This window comes from Centroberyx gerrardi, chromosome 13, assembly GCF_048128805.1.
Source record: "Centroberyx gerrardi isolate f3 chromosome 13, fCenGer3.hap1.cur.20231027, whole genome shotgun sequence".
NCBI lineage: Eukaryota > Metazoa > Chordata > Actinopteri > Beryciformes > Berycidae > Centroberyx > Centroberyx gerrardi.
In genome coordinates this window covers 16,865,136-16,890,753 of record NC_136009.1, presented here as the reverse complement: position 1 = coordinate 16,890,753, position 25,618 = coordinate 16,865,136, and the positions used below count along the sequence as shown (strand labels likewise).

Sequence of the window (25,618 nt, the reverse complement as noted above, 5' to 3'; positions counted from 1 at the left end):
CAAATATTGTACTGTCAGAAATAATCTCTTTGTAAAAGAAAGTTTGAGATAACCCTATTAACAGCCTCTCTGAAATAATCACATGAATCTTCTGAACTGGCATCAAACTACAGCCTAAATTATTTACCAATGTTGGGGAAGAAAGAGTCACTGGAGCGCTGTCGTATCATGGCCTGCATCTGCCTCTGCTGCTGCTGCTCCTGCCTCTCCTGGTCCAGGAGGTCCTGCAGAAGGAGTGGCTGTTCCTCCAGCAGCAGAGGACGGTGCTGCTGGCCCTGCTGACCCATTGCCTGGTTCAGCATGGCCTGCTGGGCCTGGGTCAGACTGCTCTGGTCTATTCCAGGAGTCAGCCCCACCTGGTTATCTGCCCCAAAACCAGACATGGAAGCTTCTCCTGCGGCGGTGGCGTCGGGTATTGTTTGACTCATTGTAAGTCCGGAGGTATGCTGAGTGTCAGTGACTTGGTTTGGCTGGGGCATGAGGTTGCTGCCTTGATTGACAGATTCAACCATTGGGTTTAATGGCTGCTCCTCAGGCTGCTGCTTAATGAGTAAACTAGAGAGGACCGGGGTGGAATCAGAGAGCACACCCTGCTGGTTTGGGGTTATGGTGTTTCCATCGGCTTGCTGGTCTATCATCTCAGCGGGCTTCTGACAGTCTTTGACCTCTGTTTTGATCTCCTGCCCAGGTGCCAAAGAAGCAGAGCCCTGACTCCCAGTGCCTTCCTGTTTGACTTCAGCAGGAGACTGCTTACCTGAGGCCTTTGCCAGTACAGATGTTGAACTGGACGAGGCCTCAGTTACACCAGCGTTTGAATTTCTTTTCTCAGACAGAACCCTCTGGATGTCTGTGGTGTCAGTATTATCATCCATAGGGTCATTGAGGTCCAATTCCTCATTGAACATATCTTTCTTGATGTCATCTAGGTCAGGATCTGTATAAGCAATGATGTCAAATTTCCCAGATCTCAGGAAGTCATCAAGGTGTAGGTCATTTGTCTCTAGGTCTAGGTCTTTGCCATCTTCTGGATCCAAATTCAGGTTCTCCAAATCAGCATCCACCAAGTCTTTCACCTCCACATCTTCAAGATCTTTGACGGCTGACTCCTCTGCATCCAATTTCTCCTCCACGGCTTCATTGCTGGCCACTGAGACTGTCTCAGTCTGCCCAGCAGAGGGCGCAGCCAGCATCATCGATGCTGCCATGTTCTGGGTCTCATTTGAAGCAGGTTGGCTCATGGATCTCATCAAAGGAGATTGTCTAGGCATGTTGTTCCCTGGCATCTGGGTTTGCTGATTCAGATTGTCCATGCTGGCAGATAGCTGGACTTGGCCAGTCTGGTTGCCCATGGGGTCCAGCATCCTGGGTCCCTGGTTGGAAGGGAACCTGAACTCAGGTGCTCCCAGAAAGCTTGGAGGCCTCTGAGCCTGCATGTTGGGGTCTATGTTGTTCCCTTGCATGGCACCAGGGGGAAATGGCAAACGGAGCCTGTTCTCCGCTGCTCTGTGTCGCAGCTCAATGAAAGGCTGGCCCATTATGTTGTGCTGCTGCACTGGCATGCCACGTGGAGGGAAGTGCTGGGGTAGCCCCATAGGGTTGCTACCCATAGACTTTGCCATGTCTGCAGATATAGACCGTCTCATTTGAGGGGGGACATCCTGCATTGGGTGTGGACCTCGGGGAAAGAATTCCTGGCCTCCATGAGGTCCCGGACCACCAGGCGGAAATGCAAACCTGAAATTGGATGAAAACATACGTATATGAACAGATATGAAGGATATTCTTAGTACAGCGGCATGTTTTTTTTTAATCAATTTCCTAATATTGAAAACGGTAGCTTATATAGTTCTAAGTACTAATGAAAAGCGCAATAATAAAGACAACACATACCTTGGTCCCTGATGTCTCAGATTATGATCTCCAGGATGTTGACCCCTAGGGATCTGCCCCTCGTTAGGGAAAGGGCCACGCTGATCCCCTGGGAAAGGTCCAGGGAACCTCATAGGCCCTCTCATGGGTCCTTGTCCAGGATAGGGTGGAGGAGGCCTACTGAACATTTCGCCCTGCTGCCCAGGGCCCTCCTGGGGCCAGGGTCGTGGAGTTCCTGGGGTCATGTTGCCAGCAGGCTCCTGGGGGCCCCTCTCCTGTCGAATGGCACTTCTCTGTTGCTGCTGCTTGAGGATTAGTTCTCTGATTCGTTGCCGCTACAAAACACAACAAGCCATCAATATTTAAGTCATACTTTTTAAACACAAGGCCCACGGGCCACATATGGCCTGCCATATATTTTCAGCTGGACCACAAACTGATTCTAGTTGTCAATTCACTTTGGCCCACTAAGTCTCCACAAGACAAGTCAAAGGTTCCTCTCCTTCATTGTTCGCCAGTGCATACTCCTAATTCTGCAAAACAAAGCATTCTCTCTCCTTGTCTCACCTATAGTGTTGTACTGGTAGTAAAAATAAATAAATAAATAAAACAACAACTCATAAGCCACTCGTGGACCATTGGAGGGGGTACTAGTATTTATTCCACAGCTGTATCTTATTTTGGACAACTTTCACTTTCAAGTGACCCAATTTTGAGATGCTTTATGGGCGTTTTCACATTATAATAGACCTTTTAAAGTCTGAACCAGAGTTTGCTAGATTGTTACATTGTATTGGTTTGGTTTGTTTCAAACCAATACAGACCGGACAGATATTTTTGTGGAGTACAAAAAAACCCCAAACAAACAAAAAACAAACAAATTAGAATGTCATTCAGAGAGCGTTTTCACATTATAATGCTACATCTTTTCACTGAGCGACCCTCTAGTAATTTGATGATGTAGTCCTCTGTGATGCATCAGACGTATTTCCGCTCTGGGTAGGTTTTTTCTCTAGCTAGTGAGATTTCAAGGCTTAAAATATATATATTATATATATAGTTCACATGGCCTGTTCACACCTGTCAAAATGATCCGAACTTAGAAAAAAGTTTGTAAAGTCTGCACCAAACGATCCCTGCATGGACCCATCTCTGTCACATTTGTGCTCTCGATGATCGATTTATTGTTTGTTTTGTATCACGTCAATTAACCTTGTTGCAGCCGGTCCAACCGCGCAAATGACCATGAAACCCAAGGGCTACGCTGGACTGGTGGAAAGCCAACCTAGTAGGATTCCCGAGGTTGACGACACTAACGCAGCGGAGCCTCTGCATCCTGGGACCTCTGTCCCGTCAGAGTGCGTCTTCTCTGCCGCTGGGCTGACGGTGAACAGGTGCGTATGTGGTGCGTTACTCTGGAGCGTTTGGACATGTTGATCTTTATAAATAAAATGTTTAGGCAACAGGCCTAAAACAGTTAACCCCAGCCGATTTGTTCAACAATAGGCCTTTTTAATTTCCTTTGGAGTTTGGAAAAGTTCTTTCAGTTGGGCTAATATGGAAATATGAGAATGCGAGATGAGAATGCGGCAGGATTTTACGAGCCATAACTCTTAACATAACATAATAATATTCTTATTTTGTTCTTTATGATTATAGCCTCCATTCAGCTTCAGTATGCTTATTGTGAGTCAAGTTGTCTGGATAATGCTTTGATTAGAAGTGTAGCGTGGTGGCGCGTGGGTGTGTGTTTTTTTTTTGTGTGCGTTTGTGTGTGTGTGTGTGTTGGGGGGGGGGGGTTGTAACATATTTGGGCCTAACAAACATCGATATTTGATCATTAACTTGAGTGCAAATCGATCAAGATTTTTCTTTTTAATTGTGCATCCCTAGTGCTCAATTTTATTTTGAAGTGCTAAGTGAAATAAAATGCACAACTGCACATTCAATGGGCTATTTTCTACTAATGTTTCAAACCTTATGTAAATTTAACACTGAAGTTTTTCTTTTGATATTTCAAGTGAAAATTCTTGCTCCTCCTATTATGGCTCAGGATCACCTTAGGCTGGGACCACACTAGAAGACCTTTAAAATCCTAACCGATTTTGAGTACATATTTCATTACACACAAAATGTATTTCACAGATTTTGCATCTTTCAGTCGTAAATATGCATACACTAGATGATTAGCGAGGATGGGGTAAGCCTAATTGTTCTTGTCATTAATTGACTAGTGGCAAGATGACATAGAGAGAAATGGACTTAAGTGGAGGCTTTTACAACGACTGAGTTGAGTAAATATAAACGTACAACCAAATTTAAAAGAAAACGAATAAAAAAGTAGCCAAATTATGTTAATCTGTTTTCAGAACAAAGATGAGGATAATCTTTTACACCTGATAATAGATATAGCAGAATTTTAATTGTGGTCCCTGTTTTGATAGAGCTTCACCAAACAGATTTAAAATAGAAAAAATATTTTTTTTGCCAGGCCTTGAATCTATTAAATTACTGGTGATGTGATACAAATGAATATTAGGAATTAATACCAGATGGTAAGAAATGACAATAAATGAAGTTGAGACAAGAGCAAAAATTAGATTCAATGGCGATGTTTAAGTGAGATCTAGAATAGAACAGAAACATCAATGTACATGTACCTGTCTGAGTCTTTCCTCGCTGTCAGCGAGAGGAACACTCTGAGCCTCAGAGGAAGCACCAGGCATCTGTGGGTTGTTAGACAGTTGGCCAGGGTCTTGGGGGGCAGTTCCACCGTTACCCACGCTTGACTGATCCTTCATTTCCATTTTCTCTGTTGGCTGTGGACGAGGGGTTATGGGGGCCTGCTCAAAAGGGTCATGGATAGGCGTCTGATTGGGTCTTCTGGAGGGTGACTGAGTGAATCCATCGTCGGGCATACTCGGGTGTTTTGGTGTTTGTGAGCCCGGATGAGGGAAGGGTTCCTGCAGCCTGCCTTGAGGTGGGGAGAAGGGGTCCTGGTTCCCCATTGGTCCTGGCCTTGGCACCTGTCTGCTGAGCACATCAGGACCAGGCCGTGGGGTCCCTGGAGGCTGGGCGTAGGGGTCATTAAGCATTGGTCTGGCTCCTGGCTGAGAAAACATATCACCACTCACTGGCCTCGGTGTCCCAGGGGCGTTAGCGTATGGATCCATAGGTACCCTCTGGCTACCTGGTGACTTGGAAAACCTCTCTCCCATAGAGGGCCGTGGAGTATTAGGCGGCTGGGCATAGGGATCCACTGAGTGGGAAGGAGACATCCTCTGTGCAGGGTGCGACTGGTGAATGAACTGGTTCATCCCACTGGGGCGAGGAGTAGCAGGAGCCTGGGCGTAAGGGTCTGAGGACGGGCTAGGGGTGTTTGATGGCTGGCCGTAGTTGTCATGTGGGCGTGGGGTGCCAGGAGGTCGAGCATAGGGCTCGAAGAATGGGCGAGGTTGGGCACTGGGTTCATTGATGGGTCGAGGAGTGCCTGGGGACTGAGCATAAGGGTCAGCGGCTGGCTTGGTGGGACCAGAGGGTTGGGCAAAGGGGTCATACGTAAAGTGGTCAGGCCTTGGAGTGGAGGGTGCATGAGCATAAGGATTTCTGGACATTTGTGTCATTGGTCCTGGCTGAGCAAACGAGTGGACCTGAGGGTGATGCTGGCTCATTCTAGGAGGACTAGTGAAGTTGTCATTCCCAGAGGGTCTTGGAGTGTGGGGGGGCTGAGCATAGGGGTCATTCTGGGAGAACCTGTCATTAGGATGTGGCCCTGGTCGGTTGAATAGGTCCTGAGCCTGGGGAGGGGGCATAGGCGTTTTGAACAGAGAGACTGAACCAGACTCATTACTTCCAGGGATAGGAGCTAGTAAAGGTCGTGAGTAAGGGTCAGACAGGATCATCCTGTTCTGGGCCATGCGCTGATAGGCCTCATTTCTGATCATAGGTCTTGAATATGGGTCTCTGCCTGGAGAACCCATTGGGGGCCTCCCTTGGGCAGCCTGGCTGGTCCTGGGGGGACCCATGGGCTTCAGGAAAGGGTCCATTTCCCCAGCTGGCCTTGGGGTGTCAGGAGGCTTGGCATAAGGGTCATTGCTCATGGATGTAGGAGAGCCAAAAGACTCATGAGCAGGAGAGGGCCTCCCTCGGTCCTGCTGCTCCATCAAGGAGGTGGGGGATTTACCAGACTCCATAGACATTCTGCGACATGCATTTGGTCCTAGAGTCGGTGGTCTTGGGGTCCCCACCATCTTGGCATATGGGTCCCATGGAGAAGAAGGTCTGGAACCAGAAGAGCCAGGTGAGAAGACCTGAGGGGACTGAGGCTGGGAAGAAGGGCCTGATGGAGGGGGAGGAGGGGGTCGCAGGAACACATCCTCAGGTGGCCCCGAGGTGGGCGTCCCTGGCAGCTGTGGCCTGGCAAAGCCCTCTTTAGGGTTGAGCTGCTGCAATGGGGACATGCTGCCATTGCTGGGCTGGGAGGCAGGGCTCTGGTTTCCACTGTTGTTGCCGTCTCCCTCAGACTGGCTGTTAGTCTGCTGTTGCTGTTGCTGCTGCTGGAGTTGCTCATTCTTAACTTGCTCCAGTTTCTGAGTGGCTTCAATCTTGGCTTGCTGTTTGCTTTTCTGCCTCATTTGCTGTTGTAGGAGCAGATGAAAAGAGAGATTAGACTTCAAAGGAGACAAATCAAATATTGTCAGTCTCATATCACAATCAGATGAACCGGACAGACTCTATGTGGAGGATAGCGCAGTTGTTTAGGGAGCCTTTCTAAACCACCTCTCAGTTGTCTTAACATAAGTGGACCTGCCGCTGCATTCCCTGACTTCAGTATATACACTCTTACCTGTCTAAACTTCCATTCTTGTTCATGCTCTGACTCTTTGGGTTTCAAAGGGTCTTTAAAGAGCAGTTCTGTGTCTAGTGGTATGTTGGGATCAAACACCTCAGGGGGCTGCTGCTGTGGTTGGTGCCTCTTGACTGTCTCGTTGGACATCTGGACTTTGTTGATGCGCAGGGCAGCTCGGTTATCCCTTGCCTTTTGCTGAAGATCGAATCGATCACAAACGCACACAAAGACAAAAACATATCAGACATACACACCTCATAAACATAAGAGAAGGCAGACAAATACCTGTAACCAGTGCCAAAGTAACCGTAGGAACTACTAATGTAGGGTGAATTTGACTAGTTTTAATCAAGACCAGGTCTTTAAAACTGGCCTCTGCCAGATAAAATTACTTCTTGTGAACTTAATTACAGAGACCATAGTGAGTTCTAACACTGAGCAGTGCTTCCTCTGTTAATTAGTTCATCTGTGACTGGCCGGATTTCAAATTGCATTGGCAAGAGGCAGGGGGCCAGATGCGATACAGGAGTCTGCCTTCTGCATACTAATACAACGTCAGTGCGAATAATAGTCACAGTTTGATGTCTGCCATGTTTCAAAGTGTTTCAGGCTTTGAGATAGTTGGAGAAATGATGGCAAATTCAGAAATATTAGTGATCTTACCACATATGGGGCCCTGTCTTGTGAACTAGCTTTCCTCCATAGTTTTGCAATTTGCTTGACTCTTGTAGACCAGTCTGTTGAAAGAATAAGGGGAGTTGTCATGCCAACAGTCTTCTTGAAGGACATTCAAAAGTATGTATTTATACTGTGCTGTACAGAAGCAGTGCAGAGGGTGTGCTCCAAATAATAATCGGACAAAGGCAGGAATTACAAAGCACCAACAAAATAACAGCAAAACAAAACAAATAGGCACACACAAAAACCAATGGCTGAACATGAAAAAAACAATCAGATCTGGGTAAAAGAAAAAACACGTAGAATAAAAAAATAAAATAAATAAAATAATATATATATACAGTACATATACACACACATACATATATATATATACACACACACACACACACACACACATATATATATTCATTTTTGGTGTACTCTAGTTTTAGACACATAAACTAACCTGGGAATTCTTCTTTGAGGTTGGGGAAGTTGACATTAGTGTAGAGGACGGGCGCTACAGTGGCTAGCTCTCCAAGAGTCTCCTCCTTCTCCCATTTGAGTGTACTCCTTTGAGCGTTGGACATGGCTTCAGTCTCCCCCTCAGGCAGAGATCCAGGAGGGGTAGGGCCCGGGCCATGGGCAGGAGAGGGCCATGGGCCTACCGCCTCTCTAGGGATCTGATTGAACTTCCTATCCCTGCGGCAACATAGAAAAGCAACTCTTTAGTTACGCTGAAATCACGACGACCATGTCACTGTGTTGAAAAACAATAACAACGTAACTTCTAATACTTCATATCTTACAAGAAGGTAGCAGTACATTACCTTGGATTGTCAGTGAAAGGCATACGGTGGAGGGGGGAGAAATTTTCTGGGATGCAGGGCCCTGCTCCTGGATTTGTAGGGAAGCGTTGGTTTGGTCCCATCATGCCATTCATCATCGGCATCCTTGGAAACATGGGATTCCCTACAGGGCATAAAACAAGATTTTAGGGCTGAATGTGGTGCTTGGATCATCAAAAACATTAGAATCAAATGCTATACGTGACAGTGACATACTGATTGATGAGGTACCTGCGTTGGGGTGAGGCATACTGGTGCCTGGCGTGGCAGGGAGGGGCCCTGGGCCCTGGGGGTGAGGCACCTGTGGTGGTGGTTGGCTGGTGCTGGGGCTGAGGACTGCTGTGAAGAGATCCTCTACATCCTTACCCTCCAGCTCTGTAAGACAATGTGACACTAGTCAGTACAATGTGGGATAATACCTTTTAGGATAGGGGCAAAGGTGGGAAAAATTAACACAGTGAATAATCAGAATTCATTCCCCCCTGTAGGCTATTGATATGCTGATGCCAACTATTGATTTTTGTTTAAATAGCATTTCAAGTCTATTAGTGAATGAGCACAATTCATTAAAGAGTGCTTTAAAGTATGAATGGTCTGCAATTTCATATAGCAACTGATTCATGGCTTTTTAATTGTAGGTATAATTTTGACATTTTACTGCTTAAGGGAACATGAACTTTTTACTGTCGTTAAATGTAGATCATATAGCCTAATAATTTATCTCACTGAATTGCCAAACATTCTTTAGTGAAATATTATTTCATAAATATTATATTAAATATTATACCATGGCCCAAAAGCTGTAACAATGTTGTAGTGAGAGTACACATAGAAAGACACTGGATCAAAGCTCACAATTTTGAGAGAAAGGATTAAATTACAAACCTGGAATTTTGTAGAGTTTGCTAAGAATTGATTCTGAAACAAGGGAAGAGTGGGAGAGAACAGATCATTATCCAACTTGTATTCAGTCGTCAGAGGACAAGTGTTAAAAAAAAATGAAAGGGGCTTCAAGGTAGATCTGCATGTCTGGTCTTTCACACTGACCATCAGTGACCATCTTGTCAAGCTCCGGGCTGAGGATGCCGTCCAGAGGTTCCTCTGGGAGGGCACGAGGTGTCCGCCGGCCAGACTGGGACTGAGGTACCACTGGGGAGCTGTCTGTCAGGGGCCCAATGTCCAGACCAGCTGTAGAAACACACACAGACGTACAAAAACAAATCACAACACACATACACACACACACACACGTACACGTAAGGCAACATAAACAAAATACTGAACCAAAAATATGAGCATAAAAATAGACTTAAAGTGAGAACATGTTTATTGTCTAAACAGCCTGTGGAATGCAATCATAACAGCACAGTCTAAAATCACAGCTCCTTTGGGGTTCCTGTGTTGTGTAATACAAGTGCTTTGGGAACAATGAAGAGGCAGACAGGCCATACCAATTCTCAGCAAAGATACATAAACACTTGCATGTTTGTACAGGAAAATATTGTTCTGACCCCTCAATTAAATTGGTCTTCCTTACTAAACATCCATTACTCTCCTTATAAGGAAGACTAAAATGTGCAACCTTCAGCACCTTTTGGAATCATTTATTCAGCTAATAAGAAACAAAACCCATTTGAATAACCTGGGTAACTGCACTGCCAGCAGATTAAATGAAGATGATGAGCAATGAAGCAAGCTTAGGAAAATGCAACAAGATGGCTATCATCGGAAACGATTCTCTTCCCACTCTAATCTGCTTTCCATTACTTCCATGCTTAAACAAAACACTTCTCTACCAACATGAGGATGGCTGCAACCGTGAGTTGGCAAGACCTGTATTAGGACAAAAACATATCAGCCCAAAGTACATTTAAATTGAACAAAGTAGTAGTTACAAAGAACGAAGGACATGTATTACAGAGCTCAGTAGAATTGCAGAGCTTTTCTTCATCCAACTACTGGGCTGAGAAACGAAAGACCTTCACCGCATCAGAAACTGGAAGGCCATTCACCAAGGCCTCCAGTTCTCTAAATTGCTTGCTTCTAAATTGATCATTTCTTTGGAGTTTGAATGGGAGAATGTCCTTGCCAGTCTGTTTCTGTGGCATCTTGAAGACATCTCTGGTTGGTTAGCTCTGAATATGTGCCCAAAGTCTATTTGAAAATGTCACCAAGAAAACCCCAACAAGAAAAGATTGACACGCCATACCCATTTGAATACATACTGTGCAGTGGGTTAGGTAAGAACTACGCAGTTTTAAATGACTGTTAAAAACAATCTGAAATGGTTTAGGAAGGACACGAGGTGAATATGTGCAAAGACTAGTAGGAAGCAGCTCATATACATGCACACTCAACTGCACACACACCATAAGAGAGGAAGAATGCACTAAAGCAAGGGATTAGTAGGCCATGGCACCCTTACCAAAAGGAGGAGGTGAGCTGTCAACCTGGAAGGGGCAAAAATCAAGACCTACAAGAACCCAAAACCAGATAAAAATGAGTGAAAAAATAGTGAAGACAGAACAAGCACAACACGCTTCAGACAATGCAAAAACAAATAAATAAAATAAAATAAATAAAACACCAAAGATGAACCAAAAAAAAAAAAATCATTGTGGAAAGAATGTGACATTAACAAATTACCAATGTGGTGAAAGTAAAAGAAATGTGCTGTCTGAGGAAATTCCCAACCCGGGAAGAAAAGATTTTAAAAAACGCAGAGCTAAAGGTGTCGAGACTATAAATTCTTGCCGCTGTGACTGTCTGTGAGATATATGACGCACCAGAGTCACTGCTTGGCTTCCCGAGCATTCCCAAGATGTCTGCATCAGTGTTCAGAACATCAGATAGATCAACTAATGGTTCCTCAGAGGTCTCTGTAGATGGGAAAAAAAAAGAAAATGAAATCGTCACAAATCATAATAGATGGTGATGGTAAATGGACATGAGGCTAGGATTTGGTGCCACTCCTTTGGTCGCCACACAAATGTCCGCATGTGTATGTAGGACTTGGTCTTGAGCAATGTAAAGAGGAGACTGCCCTTGGTGGAAAGACCATAAATCTTCAATCAGGAGTAATTATACACATATGCAACTTTCATATGACATCCATATTCCATACAGCTTAGAGAATTACAAATATCTTATTTTTTTAATGTTGTTTTTTAGCTTAACTTAAGCACTATTCAAACTGGAGTAGTTCTATTAGCGGAGGTTCTGTAATATCCATGTGTGTAATTCCACAGGACCATTCGAATACAATAAAGGGATCTCTGTTAAGTGCTTTGAAACACACATGCACCAGCCAGTACCCATGATGCCTTTGGGCCGTGGTTCATCCAGTAGAGGTGTGAGGTGCTTCTTTGTCTCTGTATAAAGAGTTTGTCAGTGATATGCGGTAAACCTTGACATAATTCAATTGTAATCACATAAAGTATGATATCTGAAGATAAGTTGTGTTCTGGAGATAACAGGATTAAAAAATATATATGGGCAACCACGGCCACTCTCAGCTTCCGTAGTGCAGTGACAAGCAATGGACAATTTTTAAATGAATCCATTTAAACCAGGTTATTAGAGAAATCGTGTTACTTTGAACCATGTAAATGTTGTAAATGAAATATTGGCTTAAGCTGATTACTCCCAGTAATCAGGGTATCGGTGTGTACGTAAACGCACTCAGTGTTGTGTTAGTAACTCATACATTCGCACAGAGGTAAAAAATCTCCTGCGTTACAGACTCCATCAGTCTGTTTGTGCTAGTAGTCTACATGTATTATGACAATATGCCAGTGGCCAAAAATATCACACAATATTACATTATGGAGATGCCAATTCAAACTGGATTGCTATTATCAGGTGACCCCAAAAAATAGTATGCAAGATGCTCCAAATTTACTTTCCCGGACTTATAAAAATTACAGACATAGTAGGTTGGTAATTGTTTTATTATTATTATATAGATGCCGTTGGCAATAATTACATTCACAGGACCTCCTCCAGTAAAACTAATCCAGTTCGAATAGGACTTTATTTGGTTGAAAATTACATTACCGTCTATAGGTCACATTTGTTTAGGTCACAGGTTCCATGCTAAAATATTATGCTGAGGTTTCATTTGCTGTCTCTTCATCATTCAAAAGGCAGCGCTTTCTGATCTGTAAAATCAACGCTTTTCTAATGGGCTGACCTGAAATTGCTGCCTTAAGTAATCAGAAAATGTTTGGTTAAGTTTTCATTTCCCTTTTGTATCTGCCAAAGTCAAGCATTCTGCTTGGAGTAGAATCAGAGATCTGTACTTAAGAAATTTCTGTCCTGTCAATCACTGTTAAGTACCACTCATGAAACTCCACTGTACACTTGCAGTCAGAAACACTCCACAAACACTAAAAAAAAAAATAAGACCGTGTCTGACTTGGTGGTATCTCCATTTTACCCCAGTAATGCAGTGATGTGTGTGTACGTACGTGCTCCTGCTGGTCTGGTCGGGAGGGAAGAGGCTGATGCGCTGAGGAGAGGGTCTGACGACGGGTCCAGGAAGCTGGTGGTGGGGTGCTTCCTCTCCGCCTGGCCTTGCCCCTCCTCCAGTAAGCCTGATTCCACCCCCTGCTGCCTGCTCTGCTTGCTTTTGTCCAGTAAGTCCTTCCCAAAGAATGCCTCCTGAACATGACAACACACAACATGGGTCACTTCTCTGTATTGACACCGTTCTTCAGGAACTGTCAACCCATCTTTTCCAACATCACCCCTAGGAGACTTTTCTTGGGAAGCACACCACCCTGTCAGGTATAAGAATTGTTCAGACGCACAGCAAGGGCCCATGAGAATTGACCGAAGTGACAGGGAGAAGCATTGAGACTAACAGTGGTGCTGCCGCTGTCCGCACTTGTGTCAGCTACCCCCCCCTCAGCACCCCCCCCCCCCACCCCCCCCCCCCCACCCAACCACATGTACCCACAAGTCGTCTACCATCCTCAACCCAGACACGTGAATGCAGCTCCCCGCTGCGCCAAGACATTAAAAGCCCAACGCATTGCTGTTTCAATAATTAATCAAATGTGCTTCTCTGTGTTGGACCCTTTAGGTTAGACTGAACATCTCCCTCTTCCACCTACTGTGGTGGGATAAAGAGCAGTACTGACAGCTGCCTGTGGCTTAATGCACATCACATATCTATGTTTTGGCCAACACAAGGTGACACTGAGATACAGGCTGGAGAACAGGAGCCTTGAAGTCATCTCCAGTTAAGCTTTCGTACGTCAATTCACAACCCAGACAGGAGCCATTTGGAGAGGATGATCAGAGTAGAGTATCCTCTACGGAGAGTTCCTTAAGGCTATTCCTCTTTTAAAACAGCTCACAGAAGGGGCTCCATGCACCGAAGGTCTATCTGTAAGTGGTTTCCAGGCAATGTACTCTGCATTCTCAACCTTCCCATGGGTAGGGTAAAACGCTTTTTATGAAGATATGGCATGACATGACCAGACAATCAGTGCATAGGAATGGGAGGCTCACATTAACAATAAAACAAAAACAGACAATTAGGCTAATGACTTTTCCAATTAACTACTGATGACATGTGTGCAGAGAACTAAAAGAAGTTGTTTTGACTAATGCAATAATTTCACCCTTGCTCACCATCACCTTATGTTTCATTCCAAAATGGCAAAATGATTGCTGACACAAAAGAGAATTCACTATTATTATTCAAGTTATTATTTATCTTTAGATCTTAGCATACACAATAGAGACAGTATTGCTGCTTAAGTCAGTTATATTTTTCAACATTAGGTTTTTTTTTTCACCTTAGAAAATGCATATATAGTGTTTTGAAATGAAGCCATTCATATACAATGTCATACTGTACCCCTCTCTCTTTTTTTTAAATTTATTATTTCACTGGACATGTTAAAAACTAGGAGTTTGGGGTACCAGGTGCTGTAGTATTAAAGGTGACTCACCTGCAGGTAGGTAGGAAAGGCCTCCTCTAATTTGGTTTTCTTCTTCCGGTAGCGTTTCTTTATTTTTTCTGGGACCTCTGGTCCAGGGGGTGTCTCATCCACAGGGGTATCAGGTAGTGCCTCCGTCCATCCTGCTGTAGGGTTCGAAAATAACATCAGATTCATCTCCTCTAGTTGTGCTGTGTCTTCAAGCTATCTGTGATTTGACATGAAAACCTAAGCTAACAGCTTAATAGTAAAAAAGATACTTTCTGGGAAACATTACAGAAGCATGAAAATTAGAGGAAAATGTAAGCTATTATAATGTAGATGTGTGTACAGACCTTCCTCTTTTCCAATGGGATTCTCTGACACTGAGCCGGAGGAATCCTTCCTGCAGAGGGATCGTTTGGCCTTGCCTGGGCCTTGTCCTGGACGGCTCCTCTGGCGCACCATGAACCCTCCAATGCCTGGGAGGGAGAGGTTATTTATTTAATTATCAACCAATCAATGTACTCAAGGTTCAATTCAAACCTTTTTTTTGGTTGAATATTTTGACTACTGTGGCTACACCTTTTAAACAACACTATTTTGATTACCGTCTCGGTGGTGATATGATTTAAGAGAGACAGATTAATGAGTTTATGGTTGCATTAATGGAGTATTCCTTTCAGCATGGAGGCATCTTTTAGAAAACACCCTTTGGAAACACTAGATAGAGCCCTCTGTACATCAGCGGCCCTGAGATGGCTGTGCTTGGCTGCAGCTACAGCGCCGGGCACGTACTGCACCATTTTACGCTTCAGAGGAGCTGTCTCCTTCAATCAGGTGCCCTACCCGGCCGGTACGGCTTCCTCTTCCTCTTCTTGCTGCCGTCGGCCCCCTTAGAGTCGTCTTCTGCTGGCTCTCGCTCCAGGCTCGAGTCAGACTTCCCCTCACAATCCAGGAGCTCCGCCTCTGCAAGAGGGAGAGAGCATTGATGATGAGTGACAGCCCTGCGGCACAGAACACCCTGCCCCGGCCCCCCTCCCTCCACACAGCGCCAGGGTCAATTCCATCTCAACTCCACTCAGCGGCAGGACATTAGCCTGATTGAAATTAAGTTCATGAGTTCCATTATTAAGGACCTTCATTTCCAGTGTGACTTTTCCATTTTTTTTGTAGATTTACTTCATTTCATTTTTGAAATACCAGTTACCTCATTTCTCCTCATCTCCCACTCAGCGAAACAGTTTTGGATTGGGAGGAACTAATAACTTTAAGAGATCAATATAAAAACCTCAACCAAGAGTTCAAAACAAGAGTGTCCAGTAGAGCCTTCTAATGATGTTGCTCTTCAAAAAGCTGACCAAGCTGTGCTCTTGGCTTAAAATGAGGAGGGTGGAGGGGGGGGGGGGACATCAATATCAATGCTCCCCTTACTTCCCCCCAACCCCCATTAAGCAACCATTACACTGAAGGCCTATATTAACCAGTGTGAGATGAAAGCAAGAGCCCTAAAGTGGTTTCTAAGAAGCCTGTGTGAAGGCAGGCACCTCTGTTTTCCTCCATGTCTTCATCGCGAGAGTGCTCTGAGAGGGGGTCCACCGGGGCCTGGAGCACTGCCACACTGTTCTGGTTGATGATCTTCAGCTTCAGCTTGGGCTTGGGCTTCCTGCGCCGTGACGCAGTAGCAGACAGGCTCTGGAGCTGGCACAGGCCTGACTCTGTCAGGCACACACCGTCCTGGGTGTAGGTCCTTGCCAGGTCTGAGAACCAAAAACACAAAAAAATGGTAAGGGCTAGACCAAGTTAAATGAACTGCACTGGTAATGGGTTATCAAAAATGTCAGAAGTATGTATGAGCTAAGAACTAATCACCACCTAATGTGAAAAAACATCTTCTCTATCTGTGGTTATTTATCAGGCTTGAAATTGTGGACTTACCCATTTCTTTAGCCTTTGTAACAATCTGCGTCATAACTGCAGGCTCAATGGAGTCTCTGGCCTTGGCTGCCACTGCAGCAGCACAGGATACAAAACAGGCATTGAATAACACAGAAGGGAGAAAACAGGAGGGCCAAATATCATAGTAAGTCTATTCACTCCACAGCAGACACAAAAAAAAAACACTGTGTAAAAAGCAGATATAGAGGAATCAACACTTGTTCCCCACCCTTAGTGGTCTTGAAAGCTCGGCACATTGTGCAGTCAAAGCTGCTGTCTGCGGCTTTCTCTACATCCTCCTCTGAATGGAGACCCTGACAGGAGGCATGAAGCCATCTGTGGATAAAGAACATTTAGATAATAGACAATTATGTAAAAAAAACAGTAACAGAGACTGGTCCTCCTGGGCTGACAGGTTTTGTGAATATGCAGAAATGTTTGTCTCATTAGAAACAGTGCACACCTGTCGCATTGGCGGCACTGCACGATGATGGCGCCTTCACTGTAGTCCAGCAGGCAGATGGGGCATGTTGCCATACTGGCACAGGGGGCACACTGGGTGTAATTATTCTGCCACTCACACCTCAGGCCAGGGGAGGTGGCACCGCACTGGGTACAGGACACACACCTGCAGGAGGCACAGAGGACAGAGGTCACACTCCCCTCGTTACTTTAGAGGGCAACACTCACTGTGTTGCCAACACCCAGCCTACTCACAATGTTGTCAACATGTTCCCTTCTATTGCAAATAAGAAATTAATTACTTATGTGTTCATCTGTAATTTTTATAGGTGTGTTAAGTTCAATTTACTCCTACTACTACTGCAGTGATTTTCAAACCAAGGTGGGTGGAGAAGCGTTCACCTAGTAAAATGTATATTGAATTGGCAGACTTGTAATGTGTTAAAAATGCCTCGAACTTGTTGATTATGTATTAAAAAATACCCAACAAAAAGCAGTTACGATGTTAAATGACTTAGTGAATGACGTAATGATTAGGTGTTTGGAGTGAAATAAACACAAGAATTCTGAATTTGACAATAGAACAGCTCAGTTAGGGCAGCTGGCCCCATTTGAATGATTGTCTGTTCACAACAAAGAGTGAGATTGCAAGGAGTGAGATGAAGTTTAACATTTTCTCAAAAACTACCAGTCCAAATCACATCAAGCAAAGTGTTTTTGGCTCTTTCAGGAATCCATTTGAACAACAATCACAGGAGTACAAAGACAGCAGAAGAGAACTTGAAAACTAGTGCTTGAAGCAGGCTACTTCCCCATGTTATGTTCACAAAACTGAGGGTCTACGTTACAGTCCATGCAACATGAAAAATTGACAACACTGACCGAGCTGCGAGATGAAAATAACGGCATTGTATCTAAAACAACCAAAATCAAATCACATCAAATGGAGGATGTGTAAACTGAGCAGACGTTACTTTTTGCATAGAAGAACTCAAGTCAGAAAGACAGAAAGAAAGAATCAATAAGAGGCAGTTACTCACCATTTGCACTTCCAGCTGTCCTTGGGTACATTCTGCAGTGGAGGGTCCAGGCAGTAGGTGTGATAGCTGATGTCACAGTCATCACACAGCAGCAAGCGCCCAGGGTCTGTGGCCTGGCCACAGGCCTCGCACACTGTACACTCCAGACAGCGCCAGCCTTTACTCAGCACCACCTTGGTGATCTGGGGAAAATAACAAGAAGTTTATATGTAGCTAGTGTCTGTGTGCCCCAATATTGTGAGCATACAAGAGTAATTTAGTACTGTTAACACAAGACGCAAGAAACGTAAGAATGAGCTTACCTTTATGCCAACGCAGAAGGGATGGTAGCATTGGCCACACTGAGCACAGGCCAGAAGACGGCCCTCTGCACCCAGACCAAAACTCCCACACACCACACACATGTCCTGAAAGGAAGTAGGACATCATGAGATACCCCATCTCATTGAGGCAGTTCACCTGAGACGCTCTGAAATTCTAAGGCCGGAGCTGGAACACCAAGAACACCAAGCCCACAGAATCCTATTTCTACTATTCTTATTTTCCTAGTTCAACTTCTGAAAGACCATTGATTTTCTGTGTCGAGAAACCAAAAAACAAGTTGGCTGATGTCAGTTCTAGTTTGCCAGGAAGGAAAAGTTGACCACTGCTGAACTTTTGGCCAACATTGCTTGTCAGCAGCCAATCACATAGGTTCAGCATATTACTTCAATGTCATTGGCGCTGTAAATAGCAATCATTTATCTATGTGGTTGCCTGCTATGTGAAGCTCTGAAGGGAACAAAATCCTTTCCTGAGCCCAAACCTGCTGCCTAAATAAGACAGACTAGTGCATTTCTCCTCTATCCTCAAATACAGATGTACATATAAGCAACAAGGATTGGCCTTTTTTTTTAACCTTTATTTACCTAGGATGGTTGAGTGAGCTCTTTTTCAGCAACACCCTGCTTCACACTCACAACTGAGAGCTGCCCAGCACAAACAGTCTTCTACTGTTGGACACTGATCAACTCCACTGGAGCAACTGAGGGTTAGGTGCCTTGCTCAGCAGCACGCCATATGTATTGTTTAAGAAAGCAGAGAACATTTTTCACTCATTTTCCATACCCAGATATTCCCAGCCAGTCCGGGATTCAATCCAGTAACCTTCCAATCTCAAACCCGTACTGCTAACCTCTAGGTTACTACTGTCCCTAAAATCTTGATTAATGTTTGACAAAGGCTGTCAACAGCTTTCAATTTGACCATTTATTGTTCATAGAAAAAAGGTTATTCAGTTGACGAACAGGCAGAAAATAAGAACAGAAATTTTTAAATTTCAATATGATCCTGTCTAAAATGAACTGCATTTCCTGCTGGCAGTTGGCACTATTTCCATTGGAATCTATAATGCTTTCAGCTGAGATTTAATTTCAGCATCTAAATGAAGAGTAGCCTACTGTATGAAAGTTTAGAAATAAATGCCACAGAAATATTGTATACTGACAATATTGTAAAAATAAACAAACACACGATCAACCAATCAAACAAACAAACAAACAACACATACCTGTTTCAATGTGAAACTGTCATTGCTGGAGAATATGACCACTGTGTTATGCATGGCATTCTCCTCCTCCTCCTTGACTGGGTATGGTGTTTCGATTGTGGTGAGCTACATATTAGGAAAAAATACAAGAAAAATACAAACATAGTGTTACGTGATGCCATATACAGAAACATCTGTCCTTCAAAACAATACTGTACTTAATACACCTCCTTGGGTCTTTCACTATAAACAACCACCCTGTAGTGATAAGACTTTTAGCATGTTACACATACTATAGTGGATTAGCTATCATTAGTTATCACTATTTGTCATTCATAACTGCCGAGTCATCCTTAGGAAATATCTAGGAACTAGCCCTCAGGAATGCGCATCATACAACAAAACCAACAAACAGCTTAATCTATCATTAACATAATTACTGCCTACAACACATTCGTCCAAGACTTTAGCTGGAGGGAAAAACAAACACTGCTTTGCATATCAGTTAGTATGGTATTTGGTGAAGACGTGTGAAGATGTGATCTAGTTAGTGACACATACCCCAGGGTTGATGCAGGGACTAGCTCCATTCTTGCCCCTGGCCCTGCCGCGCCCCCCTCTACCTGACAGCCCAGCACCTCGGGGCCTCCTCCGGCCTGGGAAGCCTGAGCCTCGACCCTGTGGAAGCAAGACACAACAAAGAAAAAAAATTACAGACCCGCACACCTCAGCGGCACCCACGGACACATTGTAGGGACACACACACACACGGACAACAAACGCTATCACCATCTTAAATAGGCAAATGGCCAGACATAAACTCCTTTCTTTGCAATTCTCTCCCTCTCTCCCAAATGCGCACTTGCACACGCTGAGTCATTCAAGTCGGTGCTTGCTAAACAGACAGATGAAGTCAGCTTCATTTAAAAGTTTGCCATGGGGGACCTTTCAACACACCCACTGTGGATCTTTTAGGCTGGTATCTCCTCATGAGTGAGATAAGGCTGTACAACAGGAACAGCAGTGCTCATCTAGTTCTAGAAAGGTAATGTCACTTCCCTGTGGCGGTGTTTGTATGGAAGCGAGCTGCCGCTGCAAGCAAAGCCTGCATGATAAGTAAGTGATTAACTTAACACATTCAACTGTTTCAAAAAAACAAAAAAAACAAAACACATTGAAATGTTGCCATTGCTATGGCTTTGAAAAGCAAACTAACTGAAAACGGTCAACTCCAAGAGGGGCTTAAAATATTTCTTACTTCATGCTAAACTAATCCCTGTTATCTGAAGAGTATGCAGATGCTCAACAGGGAGAAAACAAAAACAATCCCATCATCCCTTTCTTGACATTTTGATAGATCTTGGTAATGACTGTAATTTTAGAGGTACCCTACCGATTCTGTCAGTCAGTCCTTCTGACATTAAGCAAGTGACAGGGTTATCTGCTGATAAAAGGCCTCTCAGTTGTTGTTCTTGCGGTTTGAGTTCCACTGTGCAGTCGGCACATTTCCCGTGAGAGGCCTCTGCCTAATCGTGACTGTCTAACTGAAGTCTACACTTCCAAGAACCCCCCCCCAGCACCTGCCCCAAAATCCCTTCCCATTTACCCCACATTTGGCCCTAGTCCAAAATCCTGCCCCCCTCCCATCCTGTGTTCCTCCTGATTGACATACAGTATGATGCTGGTTAACCTGGGCTGGACCCCTGCCACAGTGCACCAATTAACCCTCACCCAGCTATGCCAAGTGTGACGAAAATGTCACCATGGCAACAGATTGCCACAGACATTTCACTAAGTGCCTGTATTTTACCCTCAAAATCCCAACCCTCCACCCACTCAGGAAAAAACAAACAAACAAAAAAACACGAGTCAAGCCGATAAACACTTAGTTAAATAAGACGGAGGACAAGGCACCACAACAGCGCCTGGCTGCAAATGAGCACACAGACACAGGACACATTCATTCATTAGTGTTAATGATTAGCCAATTATTTGTATACTCTGTGGGATGCATTATTACACCATACCCTTTTTCTCATAATTCAACAGCAAAGTCAGCAAAATTCGTTGTCTATTTAGCCATCCTTATCGTTCCCCTACTGTGAAGTCACTACTGTTTATCCATGGGTCTCTGAATCTCCCCTTTTGGTAGTAAGGTGGTAGTAATTGTTAGTGTAGGCTACCATATATCACAGTGACATTCAGGAACACTCTGGCAGTGCGCGTCACTAGGCCTAGAGTAAACAGAGGGCTGACAGAGGGCAGCTGCTGCCCTGGCGTCTCTGGTGAGCCACGGTATTTACCACTCTGATGCTCCAGCCGGGGCTGCCAGAGGACTGCCTGGTCTTTGGGACGTCCCACCCCTCTGGCTGGTCTGGCGACCAGGACAAGGGGGAGCTCACACTGCTATGGGGGCTCCATGCGCCCTAAGGTAAGGAGGGGCGGGTGAGAGAGTGAGAGAGAGGGAGGGAGGAAGGGCGACAAAATGCAGCAACTTAAAAACAAAGCCAGCGAAGGAACAAAACATATAAAGACAGATGTTAGAGAGATGCAGTGAGTTTCTAATGTAGCCATTTGCGAATGATTCAAAACACAGCCGTCTAAGGGGAGCTAAGAGAGAGTATAATTCTCATATACTAAAATATGAAGATAGGTTTCTTTTTATGTTAAAGCCAATCCTTAGGCTTTTCCATGCATATGAGTTGAAGAGGCATGTTCCTAACTACAGATTATTTGCACAGGCAAGAATAGAGAGCAGAATTGTGTTAGTTGCACTTCACACAGCAGCATTTGCCAGGGCATCACAGCACCATGCAGCAGGAAAGAGGCCCTGCAACCTCTCGCCATGGCAACTGTGTGTCTGTCTGGCATGTTGACAAAACAAGGGGAATTGCGTCAGCACGGCAGCACATGACTGTATCAGACAAAAGCGCGCTGGACTAAAAGGGAGCCACATTCAAATTTCTGGAATACATTTCCCCAGGCCTAGTCTAACAAATTAGTTTGAGCCTTGTAATGTTTATTTAAGCAATAGGATATATCTGGGGAAGAAAAAAAACATTTTGCAAACTAAATTAGTCTACCCTCACCAGCATCATTCATAATATATTATAGCCATGGGTGTGATTCAATTCCCTTTCTTATTTGTCTGAGATAGCCTACATACAGTGTCTATGATAGTCTCTATTATAATTCATGAAGAGTGTTTTAAGGAGACTAGGACACTGGAATGAGGAGATTAAAAGGTTTTTTGTTCTTTCCTTTTTTCCTTGAGGTCAAAGTGTTCATGGAGTAATATGGAGATAACTAGGACTTGATAATGGCCACTGTTATTTGTGTGTAGTGAAAGTTCATCCTCTACAGGACTAGAAGGTATCGTATGTTTGCAATGTGGACGTGAAATGAACAGAGTGATTGATGATATGGGGAATGCCACTGAGATGGGGTATGGTGAGGACTCTTTGTAAAAGGTATTTACGCCAAAGAAATGCAATTCCTATGGGGTAATAATTCATACTTCGACTGAGCTCTACATGAACACTGCGACTAACTAGTCATGTGGAACACAAACGTGTGCAGAGGGGGAGGGGAGTGGGAGAGCGAGCTTCAATCGCCATGCTGTCTTCCCACTATATTCGTATAGTCTACTGCAAGCTACAACATGACTGAATTAGGGAAGAAGCATATCCTAAACCCTGCAAGCTGCTTCAAACAACCAAATAGCACCAGAAAACCTAATCCACCTTCCAAGAGCAGGGCCCACAGGACACTAATCCATATTTGACATAAGAGTACACTACATATGATCACCAAAAATTAGCCTGCACTCCAGGGATTTATCACTTAGACTGAGACAGTGAATAAGGCAGAACCAGCCATATTGTCCTGAAAACTATCAGCGGTCTTCAGTGACGTGATGCCCAGATCCCTACCTGCTTCACCCGTGGCCTCCCAGGGGAGAACTTCCTCTTGGAGATAGCTGGCTTTCCCATGCCGATCTTAGGGGTGAGTGGTATAAGGGTGGTGGTGGGCACCACGCTGTTGTGGTCGCCCAGGGGAGGCAGGGTGTGGGTCTGGGGAGCTTCTCTGGGAGACGTCCCTCGTGCCAGAGGGGAGGAGTGGGAAGGAGAGACAACTATCTCAGCCAGTCTGTCTAGGGATGCCTTGTGAGGCTTCTCTTCTGAGGATGGACAGAGGAATGAGAGATTAGGCTTGCTCTCTGGGGTAGTGTCCATCTCCTCCAATGTGCCAGATGCTGAAGACTCAACAGCCTCTGCCGGGTGCCTGTGAACATTCCCCTCCTTCCTCTCCTTGCTAAGTTCTTTTGGAGCAGTTTCCAGGGCAACAGCCCCAACTTCATCCCTACCCGAAGGGTGGGATGGTGAGACTTCCATTGGTTCGTCCTTGACAGCTTTCGATGCAGTACTTGGTTCTTTGGTGGGTGAGATGATGGCCTTAAAATCCTTTGTGCTGGGTTTGACCGTGCCCTTCTCAGAGCAGGCCTCTGCCTTTGCTGGCTTGGTGGGTAATGTAGTATCCTGTGCCTGTTGTGCCTCCATAGAAACTTGGGAAGGGAAAGACTCAGACTCCTGGCTGGTAAACCCAGGAGACGCAAGACTCTCTGTAGATGTAAGCTGGGTTACAGGGGTCCTCGCTGCTGGTTTTATTTCTGTAAGAGGAAACAGACAGGTGTATCAATAACACATATGGATATCTATACTTCATGATCATGAACAGATGATAATAGCTAGTGGTGGGAAAAGCTACAATATGATGCCGATGGGGCACTTTTTTAACAAGTAAATGGATCTTGTAAATACTGTATGAAACATAAAAGAGTACTTGCAACTCAGTAGCTTTGCCTACAATCAAAACAGAACTAGCAATAACATCCACTGCTCATGGAAACTGAAACTTACTACTTAGCCACATTGTTAAACAAAATTAACAGTTCAGAGGGAACAAAGGACCTTGAGCGAGTTTAAAAAAAAAAACAAGTTTGCACTTCTTTCCATGAAACTTAAGTTAACTTGAATGAAAACATAGTGCTCATCAGCTTACTGAGTAAGTGGGATGTTGGAGATTGATGTAGCCTCTGATATTGACAAGGAGTTCAGAAATGTGTGAAAGAACAAGTTCTGTATGAAGATGAAGATGGATATCGTGTCTTTGATCTGCATATTCTGAATGACATTACCTCAGGATTGATTGCTGCTAGTTCTAATCATATGCACCAGTAAACAGCTTTAAAAAAGAAAAATGTATATGTTCCTAGGTAACTGCAGTCCTTTATAAAACAGATGTGCATTTTGATCTCTACCATCTGATTTGACATCAGTCCTCCAGACCTGTGTCACAAAGAATTGCATGGCTTCATAACAACAGCAAGCTAAATAGCGAGCTAGGCGAAATGAATATCTAGTTCTGATGCGATTAGTCGGTGTCAAGAATCTCAAAGCTGGTTTCACATTAGCTCTTCCCCTCAGCATCTTTTGACACTAGTAATATACATAGCAAACTCTCCAGCCAGCTACTTAGCCCACTGCTGATATACTACCACTGCTAACTGTGCAGTGGTAGTATATCAAACTGGGAACAGCAGACCTCTTTTATGCACCTGGTCCGTTACCAGTATCACATAGCGAAAATTCACATGATATCGGTATGGAAACTCCATGTCAGTGGGCTTGTGTAATATATATATTTTTTTTAATTTAGAATTTATTGGAAACAGAAATGACAATAACCACAATAGCACAATGACACAACAAACAAACTTGTGTAATAATGACTGAAAGCAATGCGTACTTGCGCTACTTTCAAACAATGTGAAGACACTAAGCGTTCTATAGCAAAACCTTATAACAACAACTACTGGACATGGAAGAGCAGCGTTACATGCTATGTTAACAGCTATGTTTATGCAAATCAAAAGGAGGTAGCATAATGTTGATCAAGCACTGAATTAATAAACTGAGGACAAACCTGGTTTGAATTCTGTCAGGTTTTTGTTGACAGACGGTTCAGTAACCTGCCTCTCGACAATGTCAGCTCCCACTGAGACTTCTGGGGGAAAAAAAGAAACACTTGATCATCTATATACATATAGATATTTGTATTTGTATATAAAGAGACTGTAAGTCTGGGGAGACTGTGAACACTATGAGAGAATGTGGTAAGGTAATAAAGGAAGAAGACTGTGGGGAAATTAGGCCTAGTTAGGCCTGGATGCCCTGCAGTCTAACTGGCTGAGAGAAAAGGGACTTTTCTGCTTGCATTAGGCTAGTTCCAAACCACCAGATAGCTTAAATCTAATGGCAAAAGAAACATGGTTATGTCATGATTTGAAGTCCTAAATCTTAGCAAATTTGTGATTGCCTTTCACTTTTATAAAACCACTGATGGGATTTTTCTAGCCAAATGGTGCAAATAGTCAATAATCTATTATGAACTCAATAATTTATCATATAAACCCTTAAGTTCCAACCATTTCT

General features: G+C 44.1%; 1 protein-coding gene across 2 annotated transcripts in view; it reads right to left on the bottom strand.

The window, feature by feature from the left end:
* kmt2cb (lysine (K)-specific methyltransferase 2Cb) overlaps positions 1-25,618 on the bottom strand; it is a 65,308-nt gene that overhangs the window by 14,977 nt on the left and 24,713 nt on the right. For both annotated transcript variants that reach the window (XM_078287447.1, XM_078287448.1), the window contains exons 13-39: positions 25,110-25,190; positions 23,057-23,793; positions 21,428-21,550; positions 19,686-19,802; positions 19,146-19,250; positions 17,899-18,003; positions 17,597-17,778; positions 16,558-16,722; positions 16,324-16,430; positions 16,095-16,166; positions 15,704-15,916; positions 15,006-15,125; positions 14,513-14,638; positions 14,190-14,323; positions 12,696-12,888; positions 11,013-11,105; positions 10,652-10,699; positions 9,274-9,414; positions 9,112-9,144; positions 8,458-8,601; positions 8,209-8,350; positions 7,845-8,080; positions 7,382-7,455; positions 6,716-6,913; positions 4,530-6,506; positions 1,891-2,204; positions 128-1,734 (exon numbers count right to left, since the gene is read on the bottom strand). In XM_078287447.1, the coding sequence (XP_078143573.1) occupies positions 128-1,734; positions 1,891-2,204; positions 4,530-6,506; positions 6,716-6,913; positions 7,382-7,455; positions 7,845-8,080; positions 8,209-8,350; positions 8,458-8,601; positions 9,112-9,144; positions 9,274-9,414; positions 10,652-10,699; positions 11,013-11,105; positions 12,696-12,888; positions 14,190-14,323; positions 14,513-14,638; positions 15,006-15,125; positions 15,704-15,916; positions 16,095-16,166; positions 16,324-16,430; positions 16,558-16,722; positions 17,597-17,778; positions 17,899-18,003; positions 19,146-19,250; positions 19,686-19,802; positions 21,428-21,550; positions 23,057-23,793; positions 25,110-25,190 (7,587 nt within the window). The remainder of the gene's footprint in view (positions 1-127; positions 1,735-1,890; positions 2,205-4,529; positions 6,507-6,715; positions 6,914-7,381; positions 7,456-7,844; positions 8,081-8,208; positions 8,351-8,457; positions 8,602-9,111; positions 9,145-9,273; positions 9,415-10,651; positions 10,700-11,012; positions 11,106-12,695; positions 12,889-14,189; positions 14,324-14,512; positions 14,639-15,005; positions 15,126-15,703; positions 15,917-16,094; positions 16,167-16,323; positions 16,431-16,557; positions 16,723-17,596; positions 17,779-17,898; positions 18,004-19,145; positions 19,251-19,685; positions 19,803-21,427; positions 21,551-23,056; positions 23,794-25,109; positions 25,191-25,618) is intronic.